Source organism: Aegilops tauschii, chromosome 2, assembly GCF_002575655.3.
Source record: "Aegilops tauschii subsp. strangulata cultivar AL8/78 chromosome 2, Aet v6.0, whole genome shotgun sequence".
Classification (NCBI taxonomy): domain Eukaryota; kingdom Viridiplantae; phylum Streptophyta; class Magnoliopsida; order Poales; family Poaceae; genus Aegilops; species Aegilops tauschii.
Window position 1 is genome coordinate 518,837,262 of NC_053036.3, and position 17,366 is coordinate 518,854,627.

A 17,366-nucleotide genomic window follows, 5' to 3' on the forward strand; every position below is an offset into this window, starting at 1 on the left:
ACAATGATAACTGGGAGTGGTTCTTGCGTCAATTGAGAACAAGGGTATTACCGGCTGAAAGGGAAATTTGTGTCATATCGGATCGCCATCCAGGAATTCTAAACACGGTGGTGGTTGACATTCCCGGACATACAAAGTTGCACCATCGATGGTGCATGAGGCACTTTTGTGCAAACTTCTATAGGGCATGTGGTATCAAGGAGTTGGCCGATGATCTTCAAGATTGTTGTCTCGCTTTCACCAACAAGCGGTTTGCCACATTGTTCAATGCATTGCTCAGACACAAGAAACTAGACCCCGGTGTTCTTGAATTTCTCAATAAGAACATTGTCGAAAGGAATATGTGGGCACGTGCTTTCGATGAAGATGGCCGGAGGTACGGTCAAATGACAAGCAATATGGCAGAATGCTTCAATAAGGTGCTCAAGGGTGTACGTGCATTACCCGTGACGGCAATAGTTCAATACACATTTGACAAGATGAATGGATACTTTTTAAAGTACTCAATGGAGACGGATAAGCAGATTGCTAGTGAGAACAAGGATAAGCACAAGTACTATTTCCCACCAAAGGTTGAAGAATGGTTGGACTTTCAATCACGAAAGGCAGACTCCCAAGAAGCTGTATTATATGACGACAACGAGTGGAAGTATGAAGTGAAAGAGCCTGGAGGAACCACAAACGATGGGCACCAACACAGAGGCCGCGCTTTCAAGGTGTCCCTAACACGGTGTGATTGCAGCTGCATGAGGCCATCGTTGCTTCATCTCCCATGCTCGCACTTGTTAAATGCATCCCGTGTTAGGAATGTGGACGTCAATCACCCTCTTACCGTGAGGGAGTCCGAGTTCTCAATCATGACGGTAAAGAATACATGGGCTCCCCGGTTTCAGCCATACTTGGACCAATCACAATGGTCGGAGTATCATGGAGTTCAACTATGGCCGGACCCGGAATTGAAGGTCGTTAGACGGGGAAGACGTAAGACAAAGCGTCTTAGAGGTGACATGGACGGATGGGGCCGTGGTGGCGGTGGAGAATACGACACCGGCCAATTCCAAGAGCCTCGTGAGCAAAGCCGTTGTGGGGACTGCAGTCATCGGGGACACAACACAAGAACTTGTCCCAAACCAAGAAAAAGATCAAAGAAAAATGATGCAAGCACAAGCCAAGCAAATGATAGCCAACCAAGTCAACCAAGGAGTAGCCAACCAAGTCAAACAAGCCAACGAGGAACTAGGCAACAAAGAGGGAGTCAACTAGGTCTTAGAAGAGGCCGTTGTGGTGGTAGAGGCCGTGGTGATGGCCTAGGCCGTGGGGATGGCCTAGGCTGTGGGGATGGTCTTGGCCGTGGTGAAGGCCTAGGCCGTGGTGATGGCCTAGGCTGTGGGGATGGTCTTGGCCGTGGTGAAGGCCTAGGCCATGGTGATGGTCTTGGCCGTGGTGGTGGGAGAGGCCGTGGTGATGGTCTTGGCCGTGGTGGTGGTCTAGGCCGTGGTGGTGGTAGAGGCCGTGGTGGTGATCTTGGCCTTGGCGGCGGCCGTGGTGGAGGAATGTTCAGTTGGCTCAATGGACCATTGCCGTATGTGACTTACTATGATCTTGTTCTTTTGGCTCAATGCTTGTGTTGTCATTTTGCATTGTGTGACTAACTATTATATTGCCATTTCCATAGGTATGGAAACAATGAAGGGGGTGGAGGACACGGAGGGGGAAGGTGAGCTCCCTTGGTGGTCGGAGGAGGGAGAAGAAGAAGGGACAAGGACCGTGACCTTCTTACGAACCAAAATGTGTGCTACTATGTGCTATGAGACGTAAATGACTATGTCTTTTGGCTGAATGTTTGTGTATGACTATGTGATTGGACTACTCTATTACTATGTGTGTATGAGTATGTGATTTGGACTACTATATGTGCTATGTCTTCTTTCTGTGTTTTGGACTACTACATGTGATTTGGATATGATCATGTGCCATCTATGTGAATCACAAAACATAAAAAGCACTTTGTATTTGAAAACAGCAGATAGTGCAGCGCCTAAGGGTAAGGCGCCACACTACTCAGTGCAGCGCCTCTTCCTTAGGCGCTGCATACTGACTTAGCAAATTTTTGGCTGCAAAAGCTACTGGAACGCTTCTGTTGCTCTCTGGACTGGCATGTCTAGGTGTGCAGCGCCCATGGGAGAGGCGCCACACACCACAGTGCAGCGCCTCTCCCTTAGGCGTTGCACGTCTGCACATGCCAGTCCAGAGAGCAACAGAAGCGTTCCAGTAGCTTTTTGACCCAAAAAATTGCTAAGTCAGTGTGCAGCGCCTAAGGGAGAGGCGCTGCACTGTAATGTGCAACGCCTCACTGCTGGGCGCTGCACAGTACAGTGCAGCGCCTCTCCCTTGGGCGCTGCAGACTGACTTAGCAAATTTTTGGGCCGAAAACCTACTGGAACGCTTCTGTTGCTCTCTGGACTGGGATGTCAAGCCGTGCAGCGCCTAAGGGCAAGGCGCTGCACTGTGGTGTGTGGCGCCTTACCCTTGGGCGCTACACATCTGGACATGTATTAGGCTGCACTCACCCCCCCTCCCACCCATCCCCACCCCACACACCCCCACCCCCACACAAACCCGAAGCTCAGTGCCTCCCCTCTGCCCTCCTCTCTCCCCCTCTCAAATCCTCCTCAGATCCGGAGTATTTGACCATGGATTTCGAAGCCAACCCCTTCCTTAAGGTAATCTCCTCCGATCCCCTCGTTTTCATCCATAGGAATTGTCACATTTGCTCAAATCTTGCTACTTTGGGGAAACCCTAGTTTTGGCTTGGATTTGCAAATTTGTGTTGAATGATGTTATGCTTCTCGGTTTTGTAGGCATGGCTTCATCCGGTTCCATGACGAGGCCACCGTGTGCTAACCAAGAAGACATGCCGAACAAGTGGGAGGACGCATCTTTGGACAAGGTGAAGGAGAAAGATGTCGACATCCCGCCATGTTGGTGTGGAGATGTTTGCAAGGTGAAGGTGTCCACCGACCGAAATAAATCATGGACGGAAGGGCGGAGATATTTTGTATGCCCGAACTATGCTTATGATCGTGCACTTCCAACTAACGCCTATGACCAACCACCGGTAAGCTCGAGAAGTAAAATGTTACTATCAAATGTGTGTCAACACTAACAAAAATTTGGTATGCAGTCACCGCCTCCTCTATGCAAGTACTTCACATGGATAGATCTTGAAGTGCCAGAAGATGTCAAAAAGGACCAATACCAAGATTGTCTTAGGCGGCAACGGTGGTTCGAAGAATCGTTTCGAAGAGGCTTGGAGGAAGAGCGTCGTCAGAAGGAGAGGATGGAGCGGAAGAAACGAGAGGAGGAGAGGGCACGCGAAGCGAAACTTGCTCGTGAGGAGGAGAGGGCAAGAAAGCTTGCAAAGGCTCGCGAGGCGCAAGAGGAGGACTCGGCCCATGACAAGAAGGGGAAATGGCCTCGCTCTACTCAGTAGGGACTTCGCTTCGGTGCACTCGTCGTTAACTATCTTCTACTGAATGTGTCGTGAACTTGTGAGGGCATGTGAGATGCTGGTGAAGTATCTTCTAGGGCAAGCTGCCATTTGTCATTTGTAATGAATGTGTCATGAACCATGTCGTAGTAACGTTTGAATTGTCTTAAGTTATGAACTCATCGGCATAAAATTTGTGTTTGTTCAAATTGCTGTGATGTTGCAGTCATTGTAAGTATTATGTTGTTCCGGTGAAATGAATGTGCTGTAAACTCTGTTTTTTCAGAAAACAACCGTGCAGCGCCCAGAACACAGGCGCTGCACTATACCATGCAGCGCCCAAGGGATAGGCATCGCACAGTACAGTGCAGCGCCTGGCTCTTGGGCGCTGCACTATGACTTGGTAATTTTCGTGGATGGTCAGTGCTGAAAGCCTTCTGTGGCCCTCTGGATAGCCATGGCCAGGTCGGCAGCGCCTATGAGACGGGCGCTGCACTGTACTGTGCAGCGCCTAGGCGCTAGGCGTCACACAGTACTGTGCAGCGCCTGTCTGTTGGGCGCTGCAGTGTTGTTAACTGCCAAACTGCAGAAACAGATGCCATTTTGGCCTCATGCAGCACTGACATAACTTGCTACAACATAAATAAAATTACTGTAGACTGCACATACTGAACAAAGACAACTAATAACTTGAACATCACATCATTTAGGACAATTCAACATTACTACTAGTTCGCAAACACAAATACCACACTAGTAAGAATTCACCAACATATAACATAACCTCACAAGTTCATCGACCTAATGAAACGGCTACAAGAGCACTAACAAACACAAGCACTAATGCCTTCCGCGCGTGTTCCTGGTGCCACGCCTGCAGGCAATCTTCTTCTTCCTGGGTGGACGAGGCTCCTCTTCCTGCACTTCCTCCTCCGCCTCATCATCCAAGCTAGCCATCCACAAGGTCCCTACGACCACCTTTGGGTTGCCTCTGTTGTCAAAGTCGTTGGGCGTGTACCGGCGTCTGGGCTGCCTAGGCTTGAACACATATAGGGACCGAAGTTGAGCGTCTGCCAAAGTCATGTCATCATCAAGCTCATGGCCCTATCACACAATCAAACAATATGGTGAAGACCGGCGTCGTAATCAAGTGAGAATCACATCTAAAGGATTAGTCATACCTCTTGGGTGGCCACGCCATCATCATCCAGATAAGCATATGAGGAACTCACATCGTCCCCCTGATGGTGAGATGAGGGGTCTGATGGTGTACCAGACCTAGAGGCAGATGGTTCATCAAATTCGGGATCACGGCAACCGAGAAGATTCGATAACCGCCTTAACTTCTTGGCCTGACGCTGTAACATGAACACGTGTGGAAGATATCAAACTCCGCAACATAGACTGGCTCTCATAGTGAATGTGATATGTACCTTGAGGAATGCTCGTAGTGAACCATCATCATTGCCTTTTCCAACTGGTGTGTTCTCGAGAATAGACTGGCTCTCATCAGCTGCTTTCTTGATCTCGGTGCGTTGCGGATGAGAAAGAATGAACACGTTAGCCATTCAAACATGTGTAGTACGGCCAACGGGAAAGTAAAGAAGGAACACTTTACCACATAGTTAATCACCGGAACAGCAGGGACTCCTTGCCCTACCCTGACATCTCTGTTGTACTTCCACTTTGATAGATCCTCAAAGTTTACGGGTTCTTCAAGAATATCCTCATTATATGCTGGCGGGCATATCTCAACTCGAGTATTTTCAAGAAGCCATCGTATGTAGTTATCAAAAGCAAGTGGGTTATGCTCACGAAGCTGGGCGCGTGCACTGCTACGAGCTTGCTCCATGCAAAGCTGGAAGCGGGTAACATACGAAGCATGATGCTTGTCCCAGTCCTTTATCTTCCGCTGCCTTCTCCTGTCCAACCTGCATGGTACAATACCAAACATTAGCAAAATCAAGAAGGACTGACGATGCTTAGTCAATATGCTCTCTTACCTATGAAGTGCTTTGTCAGTATCCACCCATTCCGGCGGGTGAGGCTGGAACAGACCAAACTGACGAAACACGCGATGTGGCAAATGAAACTCAATAGCCCAGTTGCATATCAGTGGGCACCGCATAAGCCAGAGATACCTATCCCGCAAGCACATCGGGTTGATGCTAAACTCCAGGGTGTACCCAAGTCTGTCATCGGCGCCATATGGCTGCCATTCCACCTATGAAATAGCGCAACAATGCAAAATTGGTGACTTTTTTTGGCAAACATGAGAAATGACTGAAGTAATGACCTCGTTACCTGCTCAGGCGTAATCGTGTCCAACTCGGCAACGTACTTCTGGTACATGAGATTGACATCGTTCGTCATCTCGGAAACCACATCCCACTTGTAAGCCCAAGTGGGGCGCCGTAATTCGTCATGTTCATCTTCATACCAAGGATTAAACCTGACGCTCTTCGGGCGTCCAACAGGCAGACGCTCCCAGCTTCATACAGAAAGTAGAAGCATATTACCACCAATGCCTGCACTATCTGTGATCCTGCAACACGCATCGTCCAGCTGCATATGAAAGAAAAACAACGTTAACTTGACAATAAGCTTGCATTGCTAATGAAGAAATGAGTTGATCACAAAACAGACCAACTACCTGTCGATACAAGTAGGCAAGAGTCGCTGAACCCCAGCTCCATTTGCTATCGAAGACGGTCAACGCCTTCAGCCACATCCATGGAGCGTTCTTGCCAGTGGAGTCAGGAAACAAAGTCCTCGACACAACATACCACATGTAGACACGAGCATGTGTCTGGATCACATCATAAGTGGCATCCGGAGGGCACGTCGCAAAGTGAGTTTGAATCCACGTGAAAGCAGCTCCGGCTGCTTTCCTTTCCCTCTTCTTCTTCTCTTCTCCCTCTCTACATCAGCCTCAACCTCAGTAGGAGCCATACCGATAAGAGCAATCATCTGCTCGCGCCACCCATCAGAATCGGTGCTCATACAGAGAGGCATCCCGTCGATAGCAAGACCGGTGATCAACGAGACATCCTCGAGCGTCACGGTCATCTCCCCAGTCCGAAGATGGAAACTATGCGTCTCCGGCCTCCACCGATCAGCAAGAGCGGACACCAGTGGAGCGTTCAGATTCGGCGTGGACCGGCTGACCAACTGAATCCACGGGAGTAGTCCTGCCTGCTTGATGTACGGTGTGTACCGCTCATCGTAAGGCATGGCAGGACCAGAGACCCCGTGATACCGAATCTTCAAAGGTTCAAGCTTCTGCAAAAAACAAGTAATGACAAATCTTAGGGCATGTAAATTTCAACTTAAGGCAAATTTGCAAAATATTTAGATTACTCGTTATTACCATCTCCTTCTCGCGCATCATGTAGGCCCGGTGTTTCGTGTCGTAGACATCGTCGAGAAGCCAAACCATCCTTACAAATTTCAAACAATAAACATATATGAGTTCATCTCAAATATCGGTAAACACTCAACATTTCATATGTGTTCATCTAAACATCTCATATGTATTCATCTACAAAAATCTCAACATCTCCTTCTCACACAATGAATAAATGATTGTAAATTATCATATATATCTAGTATGTCATATGTGTTCAAGTAAATCAACATCTCATATTTCAAATAAACTAAACATTTCATATATATCTAAAAAACCTCAACATCTCACATATAGCTACAAAACTCAACATCTCATAATTATATACAAAACTAGGCATCTCATATATATCTAAAAAAATTACAATCTAGGTTTCACTAACAAGAATCATATAGTGTGTGTGGGGGGGGGGGGATCAAAGGTTCCACCTAATCTTGGGCAAACAAAGATCCAAACCAAGCAAATCAAAGGTTCCACCTAATCTTGGGCAAATCCCTAAAATTGCAACGCATTTACGGAGGAAAAGAAAGGGAACGGAGGAGTTTACCTAGTAGGAGGGATTGGAGATCGAATCCGGGCCTCAAAACTTCAGATCTGAGAGGGGTGTGGGGGGATCCGAAGGGGGCACCGCCGCCGCCGCTCTCTGTAATCAGAGCAACTTCCTCAGAGAAGGGGAAGAACTGCTGGGAGGGGCTGGCCCGATGCGGCTTAAGTCAATGTGCAGCGCCCAAGCGATAGGCGCTGCACTTTACACAGTGTGGCGCCTAAGCCTTAGGCGCTGCAGTGCTGTTTGTGGGGCCGCAGCTGAACCAGGGCTGCCACGCTGGCAGGAGGTGCGACGCCTAAGGCAGAGGCGCTGCATGGTAGTGTGCGGCGCCTAGTTGTCGGGCGCCACACGAAAGGGTCAGCAGAGTAAATTTTTTTCGAAAGCAGGTCAGTTTGTGATTTGATTTCGCCCTCAGGTCAAATATGTGATTTCCCCCACTGGATGGTCTCCAAACGCTGGTAGCTTCAAAATCGACGTCAACCATCCATCAAGACAGTCGTACTGGTAGTAGATCTCGCCCCCACTCCCCATCTCATTTTGGGCATACCGTGATCTCCTCCGCCGAGCACAATCATACCGGCCGGACGGCTGTTGGTGCCGTTCCAAGCAAAGCCGCCCGGAGGGGTAAAAAGTGGTACGTACCCGCGCGGCCGTCACCAACTCGCGCACTCTCCGGGCGTACGTACGTCGATCCCTATGCCTGCCGTGTGGAGTGCCAACCCCCAGCCCAGCCCAAGTGGGCGCACGCTCCCAGCCCACGCATGTGCTCCTCCTCCTATGCTGAAACTGAAACTTGACTCACCGGCTCCTTCCCCGTGAATCATTTTGTTGGATCACTCGCCGCCTTTTGCTCCTCCGATTTCCCCTCCCTCCCTCCCTTTGGTCGCGGCCGCATGCAGCACGGCGATGAGCTGGGGCTCTGGGGGACACCTGCGCCGGCCGCTCCATCGGCGAGTCAAGCGCATGCAGAAGCTGCGCGTACGTTCGTTATTCAGCGATGCGTGGCGTAATTCAAAGTGCAGAACCAGCTTATTAATAAGTGCCGCTAAATGGAGCGACAGGGCTGGATAGCCGCTCTAGTGTCGTTCTTATCTATTGCAGATCGATTGATCGATCCTTTTTTGGAGTAGTTGGTGACTTGCTTTCGGCGCGGCCGAACACAGATAATCATGTGTTAATGGGGTTGGGATGCAGCTTTGGGCTGCCGTGGCGCCCACCGGGGAAGATAAAATTATTGTTTTTTCGAACGGGGATGAACCATTTTTCCATTCGAACTGATTAGTTTATCAGTATCAGGCCCGACATGCTACTGCTAGCAGAGAAGAGAGAAGTACTACTAGTAGTAGAAGAATGAGAACAGGGTAAAAGAATGGCTGTGCCTTAAAGCTAGCACCCAATCCAGGCTTTCTATGTTTAGTTGAACATATCCATACTCCTTTCTGCCTTTGATTTCAATAAGTGCATTACTCTCCTTGGCGTTTTAGCTCATTCAGGGTCGACCGTCGCACGTGATACCGGCGTCTTAGCTCGTTCAGAGTAATTCAGGCTTGGATGAAGTTCCTTTTGTTTCTCCTTTTTTCGCTGTGCATATGTAAAGTAGGCTATTCTGTGGCTCTAAGGTCCTTCCTGCGTGCTAGCTTCCGTACGGTGTTGGTTGGTATATATCAAAACCTTCATTTCTTCTTGCGGAATGGCATCTCCTTTTCTCCCGAGACGGACGGAATGACATGATATCTCTGAAGAAAACATGGCCACAGCTGACCTGCCGCACAGCGGTACGCGTGCGCTGGCGCGTCGCAGATCCATCCTTGGTCCATGGGGGACGAAGCTGCTAGTAGTCTCTTTTGGGCCGTCCAAAAGCGACCAGCCTCGGAGTTTGGGCACCAGTAAAACTTTCAACCACTGGAACGTGTCGGTGCGGCTGGTACGCACGTGTGCTGCCTCGGCCTCACCCCGTCCGCACGCCTGCTCGATCGCCGGGCGGATAGATGGTTCCATCCTTCCAGTGTCAACGCAATCAAAAAGTTCAACCAAGGCGCCTAGAAGTGCTGGGCTGCTGGCCATCGACCCTTCGCCACCTTGGTTCCGAGTTTTTGAATTGATTCACAAGACCCAGATGGATGGAGAATCACGCCCACCGGTGACTCATCTGAAGCAGAGGCTCTCCAGGCTGCACGTGACACCGCGCTGTCAAGCGAGGCAGGATTATTCCGCGACGCGAGCTCCCCGGTGGTGGTGGTTAATTAAGTACAAATGGGGCACGGCCACGTTGTCATCAGCGATCCAAGTAGTTGGCGTTTCACTTTCGGCTCACATCACTGGGTTGATTTTGCCTTGGTCGTCTCCCTCCGCGTGCATCATATTTTAGCTAGACCTCCTTTATTTTTTTGTGAGGACCTCCAAAGAAATTACCGCAAACTTTTGGCCTTGCCACTTCAACTCGTGAGCTCGTTTCGGAGTACTAATCTGTAAATTTGGACGGTGTAGAATCAAGCTAAGACCCACTCTTTTTTTTGGAAAGCCATTAGCCCCTCTTTAGGTGATGCCCTGGTTTGTTTAGTCGTATACACCTAAAAGATAAAATCATGGGAATAGCCTAGCCTCGGAGCATCTTCTAATGAAACGAATAATCAACTGCTTTTTTGGTACCGTTCTGGTCCCAAAGTTGTATGCTGCTCCTAGATTTCTTGGTTGCTTCATCTAGAAGAAGAAAACAGCGAGTTAGTAGGGACGAAACATGCAGGATATCACACGCAACTCTAACTGAAACAGTCTGAGGATAGCTGCGGTTCTAATCCAATGCAGATTAGCAGCGGATGCATTTGCACGACACGTAAGTAAGCAGGCAAAACCCAATTACTTATATTTAGTAAGGGAACAGGGAAACGCCATCTATATACTCCCTCCGTCCAGAAATACTTGTCCTAAAAATGGTTGTATATAGACTTAGTTTATGGTTGTATCTAGACTTAGTTTAGTTTTAGATACATCCATTTTATCCATTTCGGAGGACAAGTATTTTCGGACGAAGGGAGTATCATATAGGAGTACGTATCAGCAAAGGCTAAAGAGACTTTGCCAAGCCAATTATTGGTCTGTATAGTACTATACTGGAGGGGAAACACAAGACCTCATGAGCTGATGGGTTGGGACCCGGTGGAGGGTGATGGGGACTTTCCTTCTAATCCACCCATCAACGCATGATCTTGTTGCTGCGTCCAGTTTGTTATTAGGAGTACGTAGCCCCACCTCCACCCCACTTGGGTGCAACAAACATTTTCTTCTGTCCAAATCACATGCAGACCGTCTAAACCGACTTTTACCCATCCAGGGGTTATTCTCGCCTGGAGTTAAAATGAGGCCTAAAAGAGAGGGAGCAGTTGACGCATGACAGCTGGAATATCTTTCCTGGCCACCATATCGTGGGTCTCAGCAGAGTAGTGCAAAGTGTGCGATTAAATTTGTTACTAACAGAGTGCGTAGGCCTTTCACCTTGCATTCGGTACGTAGGCCCGTAGAGGTGTATTCCTCTAGAGAAAGCTGTTTTGCAGCACTGAAAACCTGCAGCGAATCCCAACAACTTGCCGTACTAAAAAATAAAATCCCATCAACTTGCTCTTTTTTTTAACTTCGAACCGAGAAAATTACTCCTGCTACTAGTAGCACTAGTTCTTTTCTACAGTAATCCAGTACAGAGCCAAAGTGCAAACAAAAAGAGGGTAAAACATCCGGAAACAATTTCTCTATTGCGAAGTTCCATTTTTATCCCACTTTGGTTATAGTGGATGGAGTGGTCATGGTCCGTGCATGTCGAACTTGACCGCAGTCTCTTTTCCCCGAGCGCACCACGCCATCTGCATGCCAGATTAACAAAGAGTCAGGCTCGGCATACGGCCGGAAAGGCGGCCCCGCTGGGACGGGATCGATCGGTCGTGGTCGGTTGCTTGCTTGGTACTGTAGGATCGTCGAAAGCGGTACAGCCAAGGCAACCATCACGTGGACTGCTCCTGCATGTGCGACGTCGCCCCTCTCCCGCACCATCCATCCATCCATCTTTTTTACGCGACACGAATTAATTATGATTAATTAACAGAAAGAAAGCTGGCTACGTGCACGTTGCATCACGTCGCGGCGCACCATCGTAACGCTCCCATTGGGCCGGCGGTCTGTTGCTCTTGGAAAAACAGAAGGAAAGAACAGAAAATTCACGGCAACGGCACGTGTGATCGTTTGAATCGAATCGTAAATGTACTAGCATGAATACTATAGCAGCAAATTGCAATGAATTAGCACCAGACGGGTGGACTGCGCATTCAATGAGGCCTGTAATTATTTGAGATTCGTTCGCAGGGGAGCCGTCCTCGCTGGAGGGTACCACCCCCGTCCCCGTATATACAACGGTTTAATCTCTCTATAATCTGGCCATTATGTCGCGTTTCTCCGGATGCCACCCTCAAATTACTCTACTACTAGTACTAATCGCCTACCCACTGGGCACCACCATTAGCATGCTCCTCGCTAGCGCTAGGAGACACGCATGCACAGTGCCGTAGAACAAGCCAGATCGGCTCTCATCCCACGCGATTTCTTTTCTCCAGAACGAACATTTTTTTTGCTGAATCTGCTTTACATTAGATTTTTTTAGGGTAATGCTTTGCATTAGATTATAGTGTGTACATAATCGGAACGGCCGAACGGAATTAAAAGCGGTTAGTGTGCGGAGATTCGCTCCGATCCTCCATTTTTTTACTGATCCACTATATTATTTACTTGTAGCCCCTTCTGTTTGGCGATATATATGATTGATCTCCCTGTAGCCGCCCCGCTAGTAGTCTAGGAGGAGGAGCAGTCGCTTCTCCTGCCGTCTCATCGTTTTCTACTACCTGCTCTCTCGCCAAATTCTGCCACCCAACTAACAAAACAAAAGCCTGGACTTCCGTCCGCCTCCGGCCCCGGCCGCTTCCTTCCCTCCCATCTCTGCTGCCGCCACCACCAAAACCCGCACGCTTCCAAGCGCACGCTCGATCGCAGAGCCCAGCAGGACCGGAGCGAGAAGAGAACAAGGCGTGCGCGCGCGCGTGAGGGAGAGGTGGCGGCGGAGGAGGAGGGGCGCCGCATGGGGTCGAGGCGGCGGCGCGGCCAGCACCACGGCCGCTGGGTGGTGCCCTCGGTGGCGCCGGCCGCGGCGGCGTTCACGGCGGCCGGGCTGCTGCTCGTCGTCGTCGCCTTCCACTGCTTCCTCTCGCCGCCGCTCGGGGGTGGCGGCGGCGGCGTCCGGCGCCACAACCCGCCGTTCCTGGTACGCTCCCTCTCACTAACAAAAGCCGCGACTTTGCGGCGACGGGGGTCGCCGCCGGTCCATGCAATGCTCTCCGATTTTCGCTCCCTTCCTGCCTTAATGCCGATTCTGTTTGCTGTCCCCCTTTTGTTTCGCGGAGCAGTTGAACAAACCGGCCGAGTTGCGCAGGAATCTCGTCGGCACCGTCGATTTCACCGTTCCGGTGAGTGGATAACCCCGCGCTCTGCCTCACCGTTTCTTGCGCTTAAACCCGGTGAAATCGAGCGACCAATTCGCCTGATTAATTGGTTCCTTCCGGGTCTTCTTTCAGAGTGGCGGGAGCAGGCTGGGGGAAGAGCTCTGGACATCGAAGACGGCGCACCACTTCGTTGGCTGCAGCGACGCCACCAAGGAGTTCGCCGGTGCGCACGCCTGTTCCTTGCAGCAATTTCGTTCTCCTTTCGTATGCGGCTTGTTTTGCTTCACAAGATTAGCATTGCCACTGCTCGTGTTCGTGTCTTACTGCTCGCTAACAGTGAAGTTCCCCCTTCAGCAGATGCCAAGGCTGTCACTGAGCCGAATCGCTATCTGATGATCGCCACCAGCGGGGGCCTGAACCAGCAGCGAACAGGGGTGAGTAAGAACGAACGTGCTGCCATACTGGTTGCTGGCTTGTCCCATCGAATTATTGTCTTTTTGCTTGGTCCAACAGTGTGAATATATTGCAGTTGAATTACCTCGTAATTTCCATGTTTACATAGCCTACCTAAATTACTGTGTTAGTGGTCTAATGTCACTCTAGGTTTCGCAATGATGAGACTCTTGGCCATGTGCTAATAATACAATAATGTCAGTTTTCTTCAGTTGTAAGCATCTACTCCGTATGATATAGCCCTGGTCAATTCAATTTACTCCAACAACTTGTTGACGCCTTTGGCTGCATCCCTGCATTTCCGTCTTTTCTTGGTATGCTCCAACTACTTTTGGAAGCCCTGCATGACTGCGCCAGTGTATTTATTCCTTTCTTGTTAGTATTAGCTGTCATATACAACTACCCTATACCGTAGGAAACGTGTACCTGAATACTTGCTTGCCAGTTCTGATCTTGAGTAATCTGAACAACTCCCAGTTCGAGACCATAGTGTGTGTTTCTTGACCTATGAGTTATTAATCTGAACAATTTCCAGTTCGAGATCGTAGTTTGTTTTTCTTGACCTATTAGTATGAGTTATCAATTTGAACAAACTTTCGGTTCGAGGTCATAGCGTGTGTTTCTTGACCAATTAGTATGAGTTGTCACTGTGAACGGGTATCCAGATAATCAATTCTCTGTTTGTTCTCAGACTCGTGTCTTCTTGCTATACAGAGTGATGAAACTCTAATGTTCCAACATCAGTAGTTTGTCTTGATAATATTCCCCATTTTCAGATAAGTCATGAAATTCAATAAATGACACGAAAACGCTTTTGGTTATCTGTTTCCAGATCATAGATGCTGTTGTTGCAGCGCGCATTCTGAATGCAACACTTGTCATTCCAAAGCTTGATCAGGCATCTTTCTGGAATGACGCAAGGTAACAATCTTTACCCTCTGTTGGTTGTTCTGGCAAAGCACCATGTGCTTATTCGGTGTTCCGTATCACAGTGATTTTGGGGAGATCTTTGATGCTGACTCATTCATATCCTCGCTCGCAAATGATGTAAAGATCATACGACAAGTGCCTGACAGAAATGGGAAAACACCTTCTCCATATAAAATGCGTGTACCTAGGAAGTGTACTCCAAAATGCTACGAGAATCGAGTACTACCTGCCCTTTTAAAGAAACATGTAAGCATTACAGATTGTCAACATGCCACTTTTCGTATGTTCAGAACTTCAGGCTGAAAATGCTCAATTCTGACATGTTTTTTTGCATTTCTACCCATGCAGGTCGTTCAACTAACAAAATTTGACTACCGGGTTTCCAACAGGTTGGAGACTGATCTTCAAAAGCTCAGGTGTAGAGTCAATTATCATGCACTAAAGTTCACAGATCCAATTCTCGAAATGGGCCGATTGCTTGTCCAAAGAATGAGAGCCAAAAGTGGACGCTTCATTGCTCTTCACCTAAGGTAATATTTCTTTCAAATAAAATTTTGTGTTGGCTATGCAGTACAAGCGAATTTTCTTCACCCTCATAACCTATGACAGATTTGAGCCTGACATGCTCGCCTTCTCGGGATGTTACTTTGGGGGTGGTGAAATCGAGAGAAGGGAACTAGGTGCAATACGTAAGAGATGGGATACACTGCATGTAAGTGACCATTCTTCATTCAGGGTTATTAAATGGCCCTTTCAGTTTTTTACAGTTACACTTGAATTTATTTTCAGGAAAGCAACCCTGACAGAGAACGCCGGCATGGCAAATGCCCTCTAACACCAGAAGAAGTTGGCTTCATGCTCAGGGCATTGGGTTTTGGGAAGGACGTCCACCTATATGTTGCGTCGGGGGATGTATACGGAGGAGAGGAGACATTAGCACCTCTGAAAGCGCTCTTCCCAAACTTCCACTCGAAGGAGACTCTATCAAGCAAGGAGGAGCTGGCACCTTTCTTGCCATTCTCATCTCGCATGGCCGCCCTTGATTATGTCGTGTGTGATGACAGCGACGTTTTTGTGACAAATAACAATGGCAACATGGCAAGAATGTTGGCTGGTCGAAGGTAATCTCTTTTGTGCATTTCTACAATAATTTGAATAGCTGTAGATTTTTTAAGATACCAATTGTTGCCTGCATATTCAAAGACCCTCTAAACGTAAGTAGATTGATTGAAAAAAAATGCTGATTTCAGGAGATACTTCGGGCACAAGAGGACCATACGCCCCAATTCTAAGAAGCTCTCCTCTCTCTTCCTTAATCGAACCAGCATGAGCTGGGACACATTTGCATCCAAAGTTCAGATGTACCAAAAGGGTTTTATGGGTGAGCCAAATGAGATTAAACCGGGAAAAGGTGAATTTCACGAGCACCCTATGGACTGCATTTGTGCAAGGACAAAGAGAAGAACTGGGCCTAGTAAGCCGTACCTAAGCAATCGTGCTCGTGAAGCTGCCGGGAATCATACCAGTGATGCGGAGTTCGACTGGAGCGATTTGGACTATGGAGAGAATACACCCTTGGGAGGGGATTCATCAACTGAGACTGATCCAGATTACGGCCGTATTGCTGGACCAGACATTCCTGAATTGGAGGACATACTCTCGGACTAGTCACTTAAAATTGATAGCTGTTATAATAGGTTTTGTCACTTAGAAGGGAAAGGCGATGAAGTTTTTTGTGTACAGAAGCTACTGCAGAATTTATCTTCTCCTGTTTTTTTGCATGGAGAAATCAGGAAGAGCTTCTTACAGAAGAAGAGAGGTAAATACGGAATACTTAACTTGAGTAAATGATACTGTATATTGCCTTTATACACTTGGTACTTCAAAGATGAAACTTATGGACCTGCATGATCTCCACGTTTGATCTGGTAATACAAATTGTATGTTAAGTAGTCTAAAAAATATTTAACACGAAATGGGCATTTGATATGCGGTTAAACTTCATTAAAAATACACGTTGAACCTAACCGGAAACATGATTTCCGTTTGTGTATTTCTAACTTGACTTCAACAATCTAATGCTCCACATGTTTTTTTCTCAATGCAGAAGCAGGCCTTCAGTATGAGCAAGACAAATTGTACAGCATTTGACTGGTCTGCATCGGATGCTGATTGGCAAATTAGAAGAACTTTTTTGTTTGGTTTTCCATTAATATATTTTAGATTGAACCGTAAATAGACGGTAGCTCTTTTTCCTTTATAGTTTGATGTAATGTGACAGTGAGTTTGGTTTTTACTCTTGATTTTCTCTCGACAAAATTTTCGGTCTGCCATGAATTCTGTACATAACATAGAACATGAAGAGGAGCAAGAAAGAAGGAAAATCTTACCCAGTGCGTCTGTACGTTTCAGCATTATTGGCTAGTTCGGAGCTGCTCTTTGGGAAATCAACATTTTTGTCACGCGCACAGCTCTTATTTTTGTTTAATTGTTACTTCCTCCGTCCCATAAAACAAGAGTATTTTCTAGACTACATTAGTGTAAAAAAAGCTTTTATATTATGGGACGGAGGGAGTATAATTCAGTATGGTGAATGCTTATCGGTAGGCTAATGTTAAAACGTCCTGCCAAAATATCGTGACGGTAAATTTTTCTCTTGAATTGAAAAAACTGTAGAGGAAACCCCAGCACGGAAATTTTATCAAAAGAACGATAGCAAGCCATTTGGTTGACGCTGTCAAAAATCTTGGCGTTTCTCTACATCCAGATGTTCTGTGCCTATGTAGCAGTGCTCGTTTTGCATCCCGCAAAAAAAAAAAAAAAAGCAGTGCTCGTTTTGCTTGGGTCGCCACTCAGCCGTCGCGCCTTGGCATGGGGAATGGGTCGCCGGCTCCTCGGCACAACTCGGCGTTGCTTTAAAAAAAAAAAAAAGAGGACCCTCGGCTTCTGCATCTGGGTGATGCATGCGGCCACTTTATTAATTATTCTCACAAAACCTTATAAAGTCATACAACAGTAGAATTAAAGCCACCGTCTAAGCAACAACTCGGCGTTGCTACTTAC

General features: G+C 47.8%; 2 protein-coding genes across 3 annotated transcripts; one reads left to right on the top strand and one right to left on the bottom strand.

The window, feature by feature from the left end:
- Positions 1-4,173: 4,173 nt before the first annotated feature.
- LOC120961908 (uncharacterized) lies at positions 4,174-5,706 on the bottom strand. The gene is made up of 4 exons (XM_045233792.2): positions 5,494-5,706; positions 4,924-5,421; positions 4,672-4,848; positions 4,174-4,594 (listed from the first exon to the last, which is right to left on the bottom strand). The coding sequence occupies exons 2-4, from the start codon at positions 5,056-5,058 to the stop codon at positions 4,331-4,333; spliced, it is 576 nt and encodes a 191-aa protein (XP_045089727.2). The 5' UTR covers positions 5,059-5,421; positions 5,494-5,706; the 3' UTR covers positions 4,174-4,330.
- Positions 5,707-12,267: 6,561 nt separating this feature from the next.
- On the top strand, positions 12,268-16,696 carry LOC109769385 (O-fucosyltransferase 6). 2 transcript variants are annotated; one of them, XM_020328133.4, is made up of 11 exons: positions 12,268-12,742; positions 12,885-12,944; positions 13,053-13,143; positions 13,275-13,354; positions 14,206-14,294; positions 14,366-14,549; positions 14,652-14,833; positions 14,913-15,015; positions 15,093-15,424; positions 15,554-16,122; positions 16,411-16,696. In XM_020328133.4, the coding sequence occupies exons 1-10, from the start codon at positions 12,560-12,562 to the stop codon at positions 15,969-15,971; spliced, it is 1,722 nt and encodes a 573-aa protein (XP_020183722.1). In that variant the 5' UTR covers positions 12,268-12,559; the 3' UTR covers positions 15,972-16,122; positions 16,411-16,696. The 2 variants fall into 2 exon arrangements, with proteins under 2 accessions (XP_020183722.1, XP_020183723.1); XM_020328134.4 differs by having other exon boundaries at positions 12,309-12,742; positions 13,278-13,354.
- The last annotated feature ends 670 nt before the right edge of the window (positions 16,697-17,366 follow it).